The sequence below is a fragment of the Macrosteles quadrilineatus genome, unplaced genomic scaffold (assembly GCF_028750875.1).
Source record: "Macrosteles quadrilineatus isolate MER2022 unplaced genomic scaffold, UCM_ALF_1.0 Scaffold_3__2_contigs__length_128488019, whole genome shotgun sequence".
In the NCBI taxonomy this organism is placed as follows: Eukaryota; Metazoa; Arthropoda; class Insecta; order Hemiptera; family Cicadellidae; genus Macrosteles; species Macrosteles quadrilineatus.
In genome coordinates this window covers 31,001,179-31,019,239 of record NW_026542596.1, presented here as the reverse complement: position 1 = coordinate 31,019,239, position 18,061 = coordinate 31,001,179, and the positions used below count along the sequence as shown (strand labels likewise).

Sequence of the window (18,061 nt, the reverse complement as noted above, 5' to 3'; positions counted from 1 at the left end):
ATATATTTTTAATTAGTAGTTAAATTAAACCTATATTCACTGACACTGTGATAGCATACTTGAAACAAAAAGTCTGTTTGGAGAAGACAAGTTTAATAACAAATATTTACATTGCTCGTACTACAGCAATATTAAGTTTAACCAATGACAATACTTTAACTAAAATAATAAAACAGGCTGTAATGTCTACATTACCACCTTGTCAACTTAAAGTACTACACCATGTAAACTAAGCTATGTAGAACAAAATATTTACCCATTTCTAAGTATTCCTCAAAAAGTCCCTCGTTGTCTACAAGTTGGTAATCCTCTTCCCATCTCGTTTTTGTGTGTTTTTTTGATAGTTTCACCTACACACAAACAATATCATTGCAATATAACAGATAGAGCAAAGCCATAAGTGTTACAGGTTATAAAACTCAGCATGAATATGCAAGCGTATTTCATTTGTGAAATTTTTAGTTAGTCTTTTGAAATAGTGTTTTCCTAACATTTAAATTCAAAAGTCAGTCTGTATTTTCAACATGCTTCAGACTTTCTTCAACAAAGCTCAGCAGCCTATTCACGACCAGTGCTTTCACCTCCTAAAGCTATTTAACCAATTCTTTAACCAGTTTACAGCTCGCTAAGCCATTTCCCTTATTTGATTCAGTATTGGTATGTATACACCCTTATAAAATATCCTTATATATAATATGTGAAGGTGATTTCTACGAAACACACTCTTCCGTTAATAATGGACGGATTTTTACAAACAATGTGTCAAAATTCAGTATTTTTTTTGTGGACGCCCCCTTTCACCAATTCCTGTAGTAAAAGTCCTCGAGCTTTGCCCCACAGGCCATCAAAATCCCAATGTATTTCTTATGAAGAAAATTTACTTCACAAGTTGCATTTCAATCCTGAGAGAAGTCAGTAGCTTTTTGATGGTTCAAAACTGGAATCAAATGCCTCTGATTGCTTTAAATAAACTAAAGAAACAGCTGATATTAATAGTAACAAAGCTACAAAGATCATCTCACACCATTCTACACTCATCATTCATATTTAGCTAAAAATACGCACCTAGGTGTTAGTGTCACTGTAATGAATAGAAGTAAATAAATAATAAAATGAGAGAAGGGGATACTTATAATGACATAGTATTGTAGGTACCCTTTTGCTTTGCCACCAGGCCTTTGCTTTCGGCAGTAAGATTTCTTGAGCATTGTTAATTATTTGTTTTCCTATCATAATGACAGCCAGTTGTTGAGCCAACTCTATAAGACATCCCCCAGCGCTACACTGCAACAAAGAACACACTGTATTTGTACGTGAATTAAAAGTGAATATTCATATTTTATTTCCCTCTGCTGATTAATCATGCTACAAATATATTTAAAATGTAAAGCAACTTAAACAAGCTATAATAAGAAATAGATCGATTAAAGCTGTAATGAAAAAAAGTGTATAGACGCAATTGAAAAAGATTAAAACGTTTATTACATAATTATAATAAATCAAAGTTTTTGTAGATTTTTTTCATCAGTGAATTTTTGTACCTTTTGCACGTTTTACAATAACGAGTAATGTAAAAAGCTAATGTATTGTTGTAATAGCTCTGAGACAGCAACCAATTTTATGTTACCAAACAAAAGAGGCTTAAAACCCTGCTGTCATTTTAGCCAAGAGTATGTACTGTAAAAGCATGTTAGTCTTTAAATGGCATCACTTTCGATTTACAAAATTTGGTTTGAGGGGAAGAGATTCCATACCCGCTACCTTACCCTAACTTAGAAACGACAGTCGACAGGTGTTTCAGCTTCAGCTTCAGCTGATATATAGTTTAAGCCAGTGCTCGATTTGTATAAAGTGAGGTGCCGGAACTGTAACCTATTTAATGTGATTAGTACTTGTAAAATGTACAAATATATACCTTGGCATATATACCAATTTATGCCAATATTTTTATCTTTCCAAAAGAGAGGTACCGGAACTCCGTTCCGCCGCTTTCCTCACAAAACAAGCACTGGTTTAAACTAATAAAACTGGTGGGGAACCCAGGAAACCTTCCCCTTAGACTGCCTAAATTTTGTGAACAGACTATAGTTCATAATACATCTAATCAGGTACTGATTGCTGACCATACAAAATAAACTTTTTAAATTGTTTTTATGTTACTTGTTTATTTAATAGAAATTTACATTACTTACATCTTCATTTCTCAAACTGAGTATGAGAGTGTAATTTCCAGGATAACCTACAAAGCGTCCTTTGAAGAAGGCAATGTAAAATATTGAAGAGTAATAATTGACAAACTGGAAGATGAAGACTTTGAATGTCAGATTGTCATCAAACTCCGTCTGTGTTCGATGCATTTCTGAAAATGAATCAAATGGAAGTTATTATGGAATTTATCAATTAGCATATATCTGTTAAATACACTCTAGATAATTTGCTAGAAAATTTTCACTGGCCCTGGGGGTAGCGGGGCATTGTGCTTTATGAAGATGAACACACATACCGGCGAAACAGCCGGACCTGCCCCTGCCCCCACTCCTCATCAGTCGTGGTTCAACCCTTAAGGGTGGTGGTTATTTTTTATTTTAGCGCAGTGTCCAAGTGGTGTATTTAGTTTTGTTTTGATATTTAGTTTCTATTATTAGTCTGTTTAATTTTCTATATCATCATGGTTGATGTTGATATGGATTTACTTATTAGTTTGGTTCATGAGAAACCAGAACTTTGGGATAGATCTTTGGATATTTACAAAGACAAAAACAAAACGAGGGACAGCTGGAGATATTTTTGTGCCGTGCTGAATCCAGTCTTTGAGGAAATGGAAGAAAGCGAACGAAACAATAAATACAATAAACAATAAATACAGTGTCTCATGTACGTTTCTTGTCCTTGTATTTGCACTCTGATCTTCAATAATAGCTCGTCGATGAAGGGATAGACATTCAAAAATAATTTAAAAAACTTATTTTCCTCATTCCTCAACTGCAATAATAGAGTATAAAATGCTCCATGGAGCTGTCTGTTCTCCAGAATCGGATGAACCCAAATACTTCGGCGGTGTTTTCGTACAGGTATTATACGTTGGTTTTAGCGAATTTCCCATATAGGGAATAAGCTATTACCGTAGTACTCATGGTAAGACCTGGACCGATTTTTTTTTTCGTTTTGAGGTCCCTAGAGGCCAAAAACACCATCCGTTCAAATTCATATATATATATATTTATATATGTATATATATATATATATATGTGTCCGTTAGCGCGATAACTCGAGCAAAAATGATCCGATTTTGATGAAATTTGGTACAAACGTGTAAACCTACGTTTATTCTAACGAGTTCGCGAACCAGCATGATCGGACCACGGGAACGGGGGTTTATGGGGGCTTTTATGGGGTAAAAATGGGTTTTTCCCATTTTTGACCCCAAAAACATAAAATTTTGCAATTTCTTTCTAAACTATTTTGTAGAGCTTAAAAAAACAAATAATTTAGTATATTGAAGCGTTATAATGCGCCTAATGGTTACGGAGAAAATTCCAAAAATTGTAAATTTAAAATTCCCATGTTATTCTTATGGAGAATAAGTAAACTGTTGTAGTTTGCTTGTTTATTAACATATTTTGCCCAAATTTGGAAAATGTTTTTATGTCAACGATACTAACTATTAACTACTAACTATTAAGATTTTACATAAAAAACCCTTTTACCCTCCTTGTTGCAGCAAACCAATGTTTTAAACTGATTCTATTTAAATAGGGAATAAATGTGATATTTTTAAGGAGACATTTTAGTGAAAATCCATTCAGGGAAATGGAAATTCGCTTAGTCTGCAGGTTTGCTGCGGCGGGGGTATTTTTAAATAATGATAAAGTAGGGATAAATGTATACACTGCAGTGAATCATGCGAAGAATAAATGAAGGAAGGGTGTTGAATGATTGAAGAGGATTTGTTAGTAGTTAAAATCATTGAATTCTTCATACCAGGAACATTCAGGACCGTTTTTCTGTCCAGTTTTGAGCCATCATAAAAATTAATCTAAACTTTTTATAGGATTGAACTAACTTAACTATAAATACTTGAACAAGCTTTTAATAACTGGGGTGGTGTAATCCTAAAATCTTTAACACCTAAAGATTGGTTATTATAAGTAGTTTACCAAAAGGTAGTTTACTTTGAAACATAGGTCCTGATATAAACAACAAAATTAAAAACACACAATGTCTTGTATTGGACTTTACTTAACGTATTCATGAAAGGGTAAATTATTGTATGTAATTCTCAGTGTCTGTACCAAGGTCTAATTTTCAAGATAAGCCAGCTTTCTCAATTTCTGAAAACTGAGAATATATTTTATGTTACCTACCCCAAGATGTAAGGCGGTAGGCCAGATTCTCGTACATCCTACTCATTAACATGATAATCACTAAGTTGACCACTGCGCCGGACACATTCGCAATGCTCTGCGCTTGTGAGCGAAACGTGACGTTTTGGAACAGCGGTATCGATATTAAAACTCTGTAGATGATTACAGCAATTATAAATATAATAACTAGTGAAATCTGAAACAAACAAAAAAACACAGTGTCAAATAGGATGTAAATTTATTACCACACTAAGAAGTAAGTAACTGTTTTCTGTAGAAAGTAGTTGTTTACAGAAAGGGACCTTTAAAGTCTGCTGGAGTACAGTGAGTTTACCGATCACACTCACGTGCTTATGGCACTTTTTCAAAAAGGTATAGAGTACATACTCTTTAACACTTACATCCCAACCTTATAACGTAATATACTATTTTAAATTTCATGGAAAATTTTGTCTACTTTTGTTTGATCCAAGGATAAAAGACCCTTTATGGAAAAACTTTTTAAAAACATTAATCTAAAAAATGGTAAAATCTATAAATCAACAAGATATAAGATAAAAAAAATACAATCAACATTAGCAAGGTAAATCTTTGCAGGAAACAAATTCCTAGACATTCCTTCCAGCATTGCTAATAAATACTGTACTGTTTCATATAATTTTTCCCTAGCTGATTCACTTTGTTACTTTACCATTAGGAAGACGATGCCGATCCCAGCGGCCACCCTCTTGGTGCGGAGGGACTTGGGAAAGCTTGGTTCAGGGATGCCTGTCACTGGGTTCCTCTCGTAGAACGGCGCCCGAGCAGCAAACTCTGGTCTGGGACGCTCCTCCTCATCCTTGAACCCCATACAGTCCCAGTGATGAGCTAGAGACGCAGACTTTCTCTTCCAGTACTCCAGGAAGGTCACAGCTGTGAGTCAATTTCTTAGTTAAATTTCAAAGTTGCAAGGGAATGTAAGTGGTGAAAGAATATAAACATTTTCATCCTCTTTAAATCAGTCCTCTTGATACTGAACCACATACAGGGTGGCTGAAAAGTAACTTGCACCCCCACTTAACTTTTCAACCATTTGAGATATTTGAAATCGGTTTGCGGCAACCTTCTTAGATATCAGGGGCTACAATAATATGTTCAATTTTGAAAATTTTGCCCTTAGGGGTAGCGGGGGCAGGGGGTAGCTCAAATTTTTAAATGACAACCATAGTCGAGTTTGGTATCATTTTACAGGTCTTGACGAAACATAAACATTGACATAAAGAAAACCAAAATCGGCTCACTAATAACGAAATGGCGCCCTAAAACGTTTCAAATCCAAATAACCATGAGGGTGGCAAAAAAATTAACTTGCACCCTCTTTAACTTTTTAACTATTTGAGATATTTGAAATCACTTTGCGGCAACTTGTTTGGAAATGAAGGGCTACAATAATTATGGTCAGTTTTAAAATTTTTGCCCTTAGGGGTAGCGGGGGTAGGGGGTAGCTCAAAATTTTCAAATCACAAGTATAGTCGAGTTTGGTATCATTTTACAGGTCTTGACAAAACATAACAAATAACATAAAGAAAATATAAATCGGACCATTAATAACAAAATGACAGCTAAAAATAATTGAGACAATGGTTATTTAAAGTAATTTTGAACTGCCATTTTGTTATTATTGGTCCGATTTCTATTTTCTTTATGTTATTTGTTATGTTTTGTCAAGACCTGTAAAATGATACCAAACTCGACTATACTTGTGATTTGAAAATTTTGAGCAACCCCCTACCCCCGCTACCCCTAAGGGCAAAAATTGTAAAACTGACCATAATTATTGTAGCCCTTCATTTCCAAACAAGTTGCCGCAAAGCGATTTCAAATATCTCAAATAGTTAAAAAGTTAAAGAGGGTGCAAGTGAATTTTTTGCCACCCTCATGGTTATTTGGATTTGAAACGTTTTAGGGCGCCATTTCATTATTAGTGAGATTTTGGTTTTCTTTATGTCAATGTTTATGTTTCGTCAAGACCTGTAAAATGATACCAAACTCGACTATGGTTGTCATTTGAAAATTTTGAGCTACCCCCTACCCCCGCTAGCCCCTAAGGGCAAAATTTTCAAAATTGACCATAATTATTGTAGCCCCTCATATCTAAGAAGGTTGCCGCAAACCGATTTCAAATATCTCAAACGGTTGAAAAGTTAAGTGGGGGTGCAAGTTACTTTTCAGCCACCCTGTATAGACTGTTCTTACCTTATTTTTATTGTTGTCTACGCCGGAGCCATTTTCAGAAGTGTTATCAAAGAGAGTTCACAAAAAATTTTAGGAAAGCGGTCCAAACCCATATCAACCTTTTTCCAAAACCTTTTCCAAACAAATTTCCAAAACCTATTTAAGGTTCTCTATGACTTTGGAGAAAAATGAAATACAAGGTATTTATAAACAAACAATACAACTTTTCCATACCCCTCCCCCGTCCTCTTTCCATGTAACATAACAGTTTTGTAAACACCACATGAAAGAGTGGCTAAAACGGTTTTAATAAGTACCAGTTTCATAATCTAATTGGTTTATATAGATGCTTGGTAAATAATAACAAATAAGAAGTTAGTTGTATATGTATTCCTTCTTATTTTTTCAATCCAAGTGTTTTCCACCCAAAAGCTAAATGAAAGTGACTGTTTATTAAACAACGTAAACTAATAGATTTGGAATATGTATCACTGTTAATAATAAAAGTGGTTATAATCTGTCCAGTCTTACCCCAAAATGAGACGAAGACAGCGTAGAACACAGTGCCAGGGTGGTCAAAGAGGTAAGCAATCTTTGCGTCGTCACAAACATCGCTCAGGTCCCAGTACTTGCAGCCGATCGTCTCATCACATAACGGACACATCTTGTAGCTACCTCGACTGTTGCACACCTGATGAGTGTAAATATTCATGTTATTTTATTGTTTTATTCATGACAAGACATGTGTTTTCATACAAGACAATTTTTCTCTAGATTGTTTTCCACATTACTTCAAATTAGGCCTAGAAGAGGTTGTGATATTACTTCGATAAAATCTAGTTGTGATTAATGGGATTTGAATCCGGGACCTAGGGGACCGAAGTCCCAAGATCTACCAGCTCCATACAAAACAATAGCAGGACTTCCTGGTACATGCACACCACCTCACTCTGGATGAAAAAAAACCCTTATTCAAGAATGCTGTCTTCAACAAACAGCTGTTTGAGGACTTTTAAAGGTTACCAGACATCTGAAGACAGTTTCCTGACGGATCGGCTACTGGACTGAAAAATGTACTCAACCAAGGTGTTTCCCGAATGGAGGAATGCACACTCTACAATCACAATCAATTGGCAAGATCAATGTTGCAATCAATGCCCAAATTGTGTGTGTAGATTCCAGCTACATTTTATATTGTAACTTCAACAAATAGGTTAACTATTGAGCATTGACGCACACTGTACTCAATGTATCCTGACTTTAAGCGTATGTAGTTAACGTTGGTTCCTTAAGAAGTTATGTTATTCTCATAAATTTATAACATTTCTTTTCCATGTTCTAGGTCACTGATAAATAAAAGAGTAGTTGTTTTAAATTACCTTTGTTAAATAAAAAATAAAGGGCAGGTAGTTTTTGCGTTATTTAAGTTTATCCCATGAATAAGGGAAATATGAAATATTAAAATTTCAAAAATTGAGGTGATTGGATTGTTTATTGGTTCTAGAGGAACATTATCAAAATTTTTTGTGAACTTTTGGAAACAATATGATTTGGACAGATCCTTTTTGAAAATTATTATTCATGAAACATTAAGAGGTTCTTTGACCATAATGAGAAATCATCTATATGGCAAACATCAAAATTAATCAGTCTTATAGCTGTATAACTTAATCCTTCGATATTTTATGTGTACTATTTTTCTGTGTCATTGGCAACCTTATTTTTTATGGCAGAGGTATTTATTTTTATAAATAAATTCTTTTCTCTGTTAGAAAGTAAAATAATTCTTTCCCTAGAGTTCAGAATTAATGCTAACCAACAAGAATCCTCTATTTAAATAAGAAATTAAGGAATATACAAAATCAAAAACATTTTAAAATCCTGTAAATGTTGGATGATTTCAAAATTCTGTACCTACATTTACTAGAAATATTCAAGTTCAATTTGATCAAAGTAAATCAAAACCTCCTTTAATTTTTGAATTGATCATTTTAGTCTTTGGCTTTAATTTAGACTTGACACAAATGTGGAATAAGTAGTTACCTCTACAGCCAGTCTGTTATTGTGCATGGTGAACACTCCGTACATGAACACCACGACCCCTACTAGAGCTGCTGGTAGCAGCCATCCTGTATAGAAACCTGTAATAAACATAAAACAATATTTTTAATAAACGTTTTCCAAATTATTAATATTGTAATGTAAAGTCGTTAAAACCGATTAAAATGTCCGCACACTTTAAATTTGGTTTGTTATCAATTATTTACTTAACTGTCACATGTTTCTATGCCAGCTTTTTGGAGTAACAAGGTCATGTTTTGATTAAGTAATTAAAGCGTAAAATGGAATGTGTGATTTTAAGGGTTGTTTTGGTAATACATTTTTCCTGCGGGTGCATTATCCAACATAAAATAGATATACTAATTAGCTGATAAGCAGTAGTCTAGTCTGTATGTTGTTTATGTTGTAATAGTAATACAGGGACACAAACAATATCCTCAATTATATAATGTATTAGCTGTAACCCGCGGGCTTTGCCCCGTTTAACTTCTCAATTTTCAAGATGATCTCGTTCGCATGGCTCAATCACGTCCTGGTTGAAGTTCGTTCGCTACGCTCACTCACCTTTAGGTTAGAGCTCGTTCGCTACGCTAACTCGCCTCCAGTTTGAAGTTCGTTCGCTATGCTCACTCACCTTTTGGTTGCAAATTAGCTGTTGTCATAAATATAAAAGAAATAATAGTGCTGCACCCTGTTGGTAATCCTTGTAACTTTAATGCTATTGAACATCATAGAACAGAACCAACTTGTTTAATTGAAACAGCTGTTAAGATTCATTAATTCCATTTCTCATAAGGTTAACATGGGAAACTCCAGAGCCACTGGGGCGGAGCCGATTGGACGGATCACGAAATCGATGGTGTATAAACCTATTCCATGAAATTCTACACGTATGTACCAAGTTTCGTGGCAATCGGTTCAGCGGTGTCTGAGTTTATCACTGCCAAATATACAAACATCCTCTTTTATACTTATAGATTGTAGATATAATTATAGTATTACTAGCAGCTTGCGTCACTTCGTGACTTCAAAATCTTTGATATATTTGGTATATTTGCATTGCGTGCCCTATTATTTTTATTGCGTACGCGATCTCTTCGAGGCATAAAATTACAAATGCTAATGAAAAATACTATGAAAACACTAAATCTAACAAAAAAATTCTTTCTTTACATTAAAACATAAATCAAATATACAGTACTATGAAAACAAAATATCCTAACACAACACAAAATCCAACGTAAGTAGTTTTCTCTTTTACATTTTATACAATTAGCATTACAATATTTTACTTGAATTCACTGAAACATCACCAACTACAGGTAACCCCATTTTCGTATAAATGTAAACAAAATGTTATTATGGCCATCTTTTTTTATGTAAACAAAAGTAAACTTGAAACGGTTCAGATGATTAACAACAGATTTCAGCACACTCTGAAATTTTAAAAGCCTGTAGTAAAAAGGGCTTTCACCATAAATCATCCAAACCCGGAAAAGGCACATCTAGAGAATAAGAGCTTTAAATTTATACCCAACTAGCTGGCCCGACAGACGTCGTCCTGTCCTAATGTGGTTTTATGTCAAATGCTCGTTCATTTTCAAGATGAGCTCGTTCGCATGGCTCAATCACGTCCTGGTTGAAGTTTGTTCGCTACGCTCACTCACTTTTAGGTTGGAGCTCGTTCGCTGCGCTCACTTGCCTTCAGGTTAGCTCGTTCGCTACGCTAACTCGCCACCATAATTTTTGGTTGCAAATTAGCTGTTGACATAAATTTAAAAAATAATAGTGCTGCACCCTGTTGGTAAACCTATTAACTTTTTAATGCTATTGAACATCACAGGATCAAATTGTTTAGTTGAACCAGCTGTTAAGATTCTATAATTACATTTAAATATGTTTACTCAAGGTTAACATGACAAACTCCAGAGCCACTGGGGCGGAGCCCTTTTGGCGGATCTGCACTAAACTTCACACAAACCATCCTTGAATAATGCTTAATAATGCCTGAAAGTTTCATTACAATCTGTCAAGCGGTTTCGGAGTCCATAAAGGACAAACAAACAAACAAACATACATACATTGGATTTTATATATATAGATAGATATGCTTATAAAAATAAATATTTAGGAGTTGATTTGACACATTCATTTAACACTTATCATTCACTAAACTTTTACAAAACTATGTATCCTGGCATGTTCTTGCTGTATTTTCAACATAAGAAAGCTACCTACTTAAATGAAAGTGACATTATTGATCTTTTAAATTCCCTTCTAGAACTATCATTCTAATTTATTACATTACATCATTTATTTGTTTATCAGAGGTTTGATAAAAGATACCCACCTAGCCAAGCAAAGTAGATAGCAATCTTCTCGCCGAAGTATTCCCTGATGTGGTCCAAAGGTTGGTACTTGTACCATTTGCCCCAGCGAGCCCAGTATTCGTAAAGCACTTGGCGAGGATTGAGAGGTACCTCGGCACCTTTGGAAGTCTTACATTCGTAGGGTCCCTGAAAAAAAGACAGCAAACAGGGGTACAAAAACGAATAAGAAATGATTTGTTTGGAGTGACAAACAAAATATGAACATATTTTGATCATATTTGGAAAATACATTAATTTCTTACTAAACTACAGTACCTTTTAAAATTTTACATAAAAAAAACTTTTTTACCCTCCCTGTTGCAGCAAACCTAAGTACTCGTTAAACTAATTCTGTTTAAATAGGAAATAAATGTGATATTTTTAAGGAGACATTTTAGTGTAAATCCAATCAGGCAAATGGAAATTCGCTAAGTCTGCAGGTTTGCTGCGGCGGGGGTATTTTGTAACGTTAATGAAAAGCTCTGTAACATTACTCAAAGTTTAATTGTTATATTAAAACTATTTGTCAATTGTATCTCAGTGTTCGTAATTTGTGTCATGAAGAATCAAACCCCGCTTATGTTATCGTCCACTAACGGAACACTCAACTCTTATTGAAGGTGAGACGACCGCAACAGTCCACTCCATCCACTCCACACACGCTACCGAAAATTTACAAATGCATTTATTTTGCCTTTATCACATACTTGGAATTTTGCAACTGATACTTGGAAATGGCATACTGATATAATTGTAAAATACACAAGAATACATGGTTTCACATTTTAATCTCCAACCCTTACACTAAAACCAAACAGATTTTTTACTATTTAATTTTTAAATGCCACTACGAATTATGGATGAAGTTTAACTTCCCATTGTCTTCCAACTTCCAACTTACATCATGTAGAGGAAATGCTGAAGAAAAGACACCTTCATCCACCAGTCTATCAATTCCAACTTCACCTTTCTTCTTTTTTCCGAAAATTGCAGTTGATAGAATTTCATAAACTATTCTACTTCGTTGTACGTTGCTGAAGAAAGTATCCCTATTCTCACTGCCAAGAAACCTGGAAACAAACATGTTATGTACTTTAGAGGGTTTCCACCCAATAGGTATATACTGTAGGTATATTGAACAATTTGATATTTAAATGTAATAAAATTGATATAAGTATGTTAAGGTTCTAACTATAAAGGAATTTGCACCACAAGAACAAGTGAAGATATACGACCAGACCACATAAGACCAACAACGATCGTTGAGATACCTACTACTTCAAGATATGAGTTCTTCAATAATTTCAGATGAACCATCATCGCAATGGGGAAACCGCTGAGCAATTTATCAGTGTAGTCTGATTGGTTGCACTCAGTTAATTGACACCCAGTTGGATAATCATTGATGGAGGGAAAATATCGGAGGAATGAGAATGACAGCTTATTGATGGCTATCTTCACGAGCTGCTGTCAATTTGAACTAATTTGGTTTTTGCAAATAAATAACTATTTTTTTCATAATCCATTCTAGTATAATAATTTGGAAATGAATGCACAGTTAATCTGTTACTTGCATCCAATGGTTTGTTTGTTTGTCCATCCAAACTAAGTATTTTACTGTGTTTTTTTATATAAAAACCTAAAATTATTAATAATATAATGTAAGAAAACTATAAACTTGTCATAGTACTCAACAATTGATTTAAAAAGAAAATAAGCATTTTCAATAATAAAGAGTGCAGTTTTATATATAAATACTATATGAATTGTATAAGTTTATATTTATTTATAAACCATATCTTGCCTGAATCTATTTTACTTTTTGTCACTGTAAGTTGTGACAAAGACACAACGATTTTTAACTCCTAAGAAAGAGTAACTTAATAAAATACCAATGAAAGAGCAACTCTACGACAAATTTAATTATCAATTAATGAAATTCGGAAGTCTAAATTTAAAATTCAGCTCAGAATCTGGAGAGCTAACGAGGCAACGCCGCTGCTCCGTACAAACACGAAACTGACAAGAATAACAAGGCGTACGTGCGACAACTCTCAAACCTACGACACTTTCACTCCTACAGCGCAAATACCTTTTTGTAGCTGACAATGCCATCACTATCCCTTAAACGTCATAATATCGTCTCGAAAAATAATTACAAATAATAATACTCTTGAATTTTGGACACTAAAGTACACATCTCATCAATATAGACCACATGTTGCCCAACATTTTATAAAAAAAAACATAGTTTAATGAGCAACTCACATAGTGTTCATAGTCTAAAATAATATTTTTCTTCCTTATTTTTTATATGGTTTATGTGTTTTTGTTATAGTTTATGTGACAAAAAAGAAGCTATATAGTGTACAATAAAGGCAATGCATGAGTAAAAAAATGTAAATTGACTTGTGCTCCTTACATTGAAGATCAAGAAACTAGTATTGTAAGAACAAGTGTTTTAAATATATAATCATGTACAGGAGAGAGGAACGAAAGCAATAAATACTACTAACTAAATTTTCCAATGTTTCTGTGTACCTTTTCGATTAGATTTTAGCTAGCTACACTAATTATTTTAATAATAGTTTAAAAATGAAAAGCCTAGCCTCTTTACTATCAACAATAATGTATATCTTCTATATATTAATAGGCAAGCATGTTTCTTTAAAACCTTTTTTTCGTGATTTTTCCATCGCAGGGAAAATCTATGCATATTGTTAGAAAGATATTTTCTTGTAGCTGTGCAGAATCCCTTTAGGCTAAAAAATAAGCACAAAAAATGAACTTTAATTTGTTTTAAATTAGCAAGGGACTAATGGGTTGACATGCTGGTGACGAAATAACAACAAAATATAAACAGAAAATCAAAACAAATGAAAAAAATTCCAATCACATTTTATTTACAGCTTGGGGATAAACATAGAGAAGTCTGTAAGTTACATTACATATTTATGGTCGAGCTTTCGACCACTGGACGATCTCTATAGTAACACTTATTCTGTCTTTTCAGACAACTAAGCTTCCCTTAAAAATGACACTAGCAAGCTTCAGCTCAAAAGGATGTAAAAATCTTCAGATTATTTTAATTTGTTGTGGGTAAAACTGTGTTTTTAAATAACAGGGACTTTGTATTAAATGCAATTAAAATTTCCAGTACAATATTGCAAACTACACTTAAGATTTTATCTGTTGGATCGATTACTCTAAACTAATACAGTAATTCATAATCACCTATACAGGGTGTTTTTTTAAAAACTTGCATCTTTATTTATGTAAAAACCGCAATAGATAGAAATATGCAGTTTGCGGGAATCATCTATTGACGTAGGGGGACCAATTGTTTTGAATTCAACGTTACATTCACATTCCCCCCCTTTCCCCCCCTGCCCCCAACTTAATTTTTTTAAATAGCAAGGTACCCCTTGTGACATATCAAATAAAAGAGCATGAAAAAAGAAAATGTTTGATGAAAAAAAATTGAAAATCGGTTCATAAATTTGTGAGATATTCCCCCCCTCACCCCCCGGAACTTAATTTTTTTTAATAGCAAAGTACCCCTTGTGACATATCAAATGAAAGAGCATGAAAAAAGAAAATTTTTGGTGAAAAAAAAATTAAAATCGGCTCATGAATTTGTGAGATAATCACCCCCCTTTTCCCCTACCCATAACTTGTTTTTTAATAGCAAGGTACCCGCCCTTGTGACATATCAAATGAAAAATAAATTTCACCAAACATTTTCTTTTTTCATGCTCTTTCTTTTGATATGTCACAAGGGGTACTTTGCTATTAAAAAAAATTAAGTTCCGGGGGGGTGAGGGGGGGAATATCTCACAAATTTATGAACCGATTTTCAATTTTTTTTCATCAAACATTTTCTTTTTTCATGCTCTTTTATTTGATATGTCACAAGGGGTACCTTGCTATTTAAAAAAATTAAGTTGGGGGCAGGGGGGTAAAGGGGGGGAATGTGAATGTAACGTTGAATTCAAAACAATTGGTCCCCCTACGTCAATAGATGATTCCCGCAAACTGCATATTTCTATCTATTGCGGTTTTTACATAAATAAAGATGCAAGTTTTTAAAAAAACACCCTGTATATCGCCACTATTAGTAATTATTTATCAGATACTTTCAATTGATATTCCATGTTAAGAATCCAAGTTTTTCATTCAATCACGGGTTTCACAATTTTTAATAGCATGTAAACAAGGCTAATAAATATCTCTATGACATTATTGGACGCATTATTGATGGGAAATCGAACAAGGAATTTAATATAGGAATGTGTATTGTGGAGATTTTGCAAAGATTGAAAAGAGCATCAATATGTTGAAGAGGGAAGAAAGGGCTGAGTGGCGTATTCAACCTCCTCTACACCCCCTCCCATCATTCCTCTTCCCTATGTCATCCCTTGCCGCCTCTGGGTCCTCCTCTCTAGCAAGGTCGACAGTTTGTGAGTAGTTCTACCTCATCCCCTAAGAACTCTCACTGAATGACTTCTTTAATGGTTGCATTCTCCTTTAAATACTGTGTACATCATATTAGGGGAGATAAAATCTTACATACACACTAATTAACTCCTAAGAAATGGATTCACAAGGTGTACTTAATCTTCTATTTTGTTAAGAAAACCTATGATAACCACATAGATTAATGAAACCTAATGATGCGATTGGGAAAAATGCACGTGAATACTTTTGAACCTGAAAGAGTTATTTATGATGTACATCACAAAGAAATGTGAACTTGAACATCCTAAAATACAGAGGGAAAGCTTGGTTTTGTTTAACATCTCTTTGGATACTATGGTTTACTAGTTTCAGAAAACTTGCTAAGCAGCATCAGAAATTTGTTTGAATCTTTATAGACATAAACAATGTGCCTGTGGAATTATTAGAACAGTTGGCTGAAAATTTAGTAATCAATTGCGATGCAAATTAAATTTTTCCAAGCGAATTAAATTATCTAACCACATAAAATTATAATTAACTACATATAACCAAAAAAGGGATAGTTAATCCTATCTCCACAGCTATACACTGTTCACAAAATTTAGGTGGATTAAGGGAGGAAATCTATCCGCTCAAATGATCCTACCGTAAAAACAACAGCTGGGGATAGCCAAAACATTATTCAGCTGCAAACGTATACATTAGACAAAAAATAATGAGGGAACTTCCCCTAAAACCGCCAACATTTCATGAATGGCATATAAATATATTGCATGCTAAACAATGTTAAGTTAATACTAACAATCCCTATGGTTTTATAAAAAAAATATAATAATAAAACTAAAGAACCACTCCCAGAGAGTAGAACGGGTAACAGCTTGTGGAATATGATTTCAATGTATTTCTTACTTAAAGTTTTTCTTTTTTTTGCTTTAGCTACAGGAGAATACGATACAGTGTGACAGTGTTTATTAATAAATAATTCATGTTGCAGTAGATAAATTCGCCAGACTCACCCTGTCACACCACCATTGTAATGTAATAATTGATTTATAACCGCTTGTTCAATCTCAGAGGGTGTAAATCGTGGGATGTTACTGACTCGTAAATCAGTCAATCTTGTTAAAAGTGTGTACTTGACTTTACGCTTCTTAGCTTGTAAACTACTAGATAAAATCTTAGCTTTTATATAAGTTAAAGTTATATTACCATTAGAAGAAAAATAAATTATAAAAAATTGTATTTGTGCAATTTTTGTTTTTCCATTTCATAGAAATTTGTAATGAGACAAAAATTTAATTTTTTTCGTGGTTCACCTTTTGTGTAACCAAATATTGTTGGTTATGGATGGAAAATATGTATAATAGTTCCATAAAAGTATTTCCTGACCAAAATTACACATAGCTGTGAAGAAAAAAGTTACCGGTGTTTATAATCAAGATTTATTCTTAATATTGTATTCTATTTCATTCGTAATTATATCTCTAATTGTGTTTCAACAACTACTGTATATGAATCTCAATTGTCTGTGTTGAAAAGTTATTTTCTGAATAGGTAACTATACAAGCATAAGGTTAACTAACTAATTTGTAAGGATGCAAACCATTACACATTTCTTAAACATTTATGCAGTATTCACTAGTGCAGTTTGTTGTTTTATAAAATATAATCTATTATATTTGTTAGATTTGTATCATAGCTTCATCTAATAAAAAGCCGCGGCGTTGGTGTGTGGCAAATCAATATATTTATATATATCGATGGTGGCAACGTGTCACCGGCCGGCCTATATTGCTAATAACCGTGATGACACATGTAAAAACATAACATAAACAGTGTGCAGCCACTCCATTATGAATTAGTGCAACAGCTGTTTTGGTAGGCCGGGATTGCGGTGTTGCCACTTTGGTCTCGCCGCGGCATTGTATTAGAGGAGGCTATGCCAGGTACTGTAATACGTTACCTGTCAATCTTTGATTTCCTAAATGGACAGGTGTAAAAATCCAAGGGCTTGCACGGAACATCTTCGTACATGATGTTTGGCAACTTCAAGGCTTTCAGTGCAATCTCAGACCAGTTAACGGAAGGGTTGGGATGTGCCTGGTTATAAACAGTTCAACATTAGAGAAAATAGTAAACAACTAAACATTTTCAAAATTTCCACAGAAGGTTTCTACGTTAAAACAGGCATATTTTGATATACCTGTTATTTGTGAGGTGGGGTTTATCCTCTTTGAAATAAACAGGAAAATGAAAAATGTTCTTGAATGGAATCAATTTTCTTAAACCAATTTAAAAATCACATCATGCATGAAAGATAATGAAACTGACATGAGCTTCTAGTTTGATCGTGCAATGTAATGTTTCAAAAGACCTTTAAGTTCAATTGTCTATAAAGTACTTGTACTTAATTTTCTGTAAATAGGAAACTAGATTGAAACTTAAGTAGATATTGTTGTCGGTATTTTTGACAAAGGAATGTAAAATTAAATCATATAAAAGTTAGTTTGGGAGTCTGAATTGTGCACTAAAACATTGTAAAACATTGGTAGGCCTATTAGTATACTTTTCAAGGAAATATAAAAATACTTCATT

The 18,061-nt window shown here is 33.8% G+C and overlaps 1 protein-coding gene across 7 annotated transcripts in view; it reads right to left on the bottom strand.

Moving 5' to 3' along the window:
• Positions 1-18,061, bottom strand: part of LOC128988544 (anoctamin-7-like) — a 68,409-nt gene that overhangs the window by 4,860 nt on the left and 45,488 nt on the right. For all 7 annotated transcript variants that reach the window (XM_054409922.1, XM_054409925.1, XM_054409924.1 and 4 more), the window contains 10 exons: positions 17,430-17,566; positions 11,910-12,078; positions 10,990-11,155; positions 8,622-8,719; positions 7,110-7,269; positions 5,056-5,276; positions 4,365-4,560; positions 2,193-2,359; positions 1,156-1,284; positions 257-350 (listed from right to left, as the gene is read on the bottom strand). In XM_054409922.1, coding sequence (XP_054265897.1) covers positions 257-350; positions 1,156-1,284; positions 2,193-2,359; positions 4,365-4,560; positions 5,056-5,276; positions 7,110-7,269; positions 8,622-8,719; positions 10,990-11,155; positions 11,910-12,078; positions 17,430-17,566 — 1,537 coding nt within the window. The remainder of the gene's footprint in view (positions 1-256; positions 351-1,155; positions 1,285-2,192; positions 2,360-4,364; positions 4,561-5,055; positions 5,277-7,109; positions 7,270-8,621; positions 8,720-10,989; positions 11,156-11,909; positions 12,079-17,429; positions 17,567-18,061) is intronic.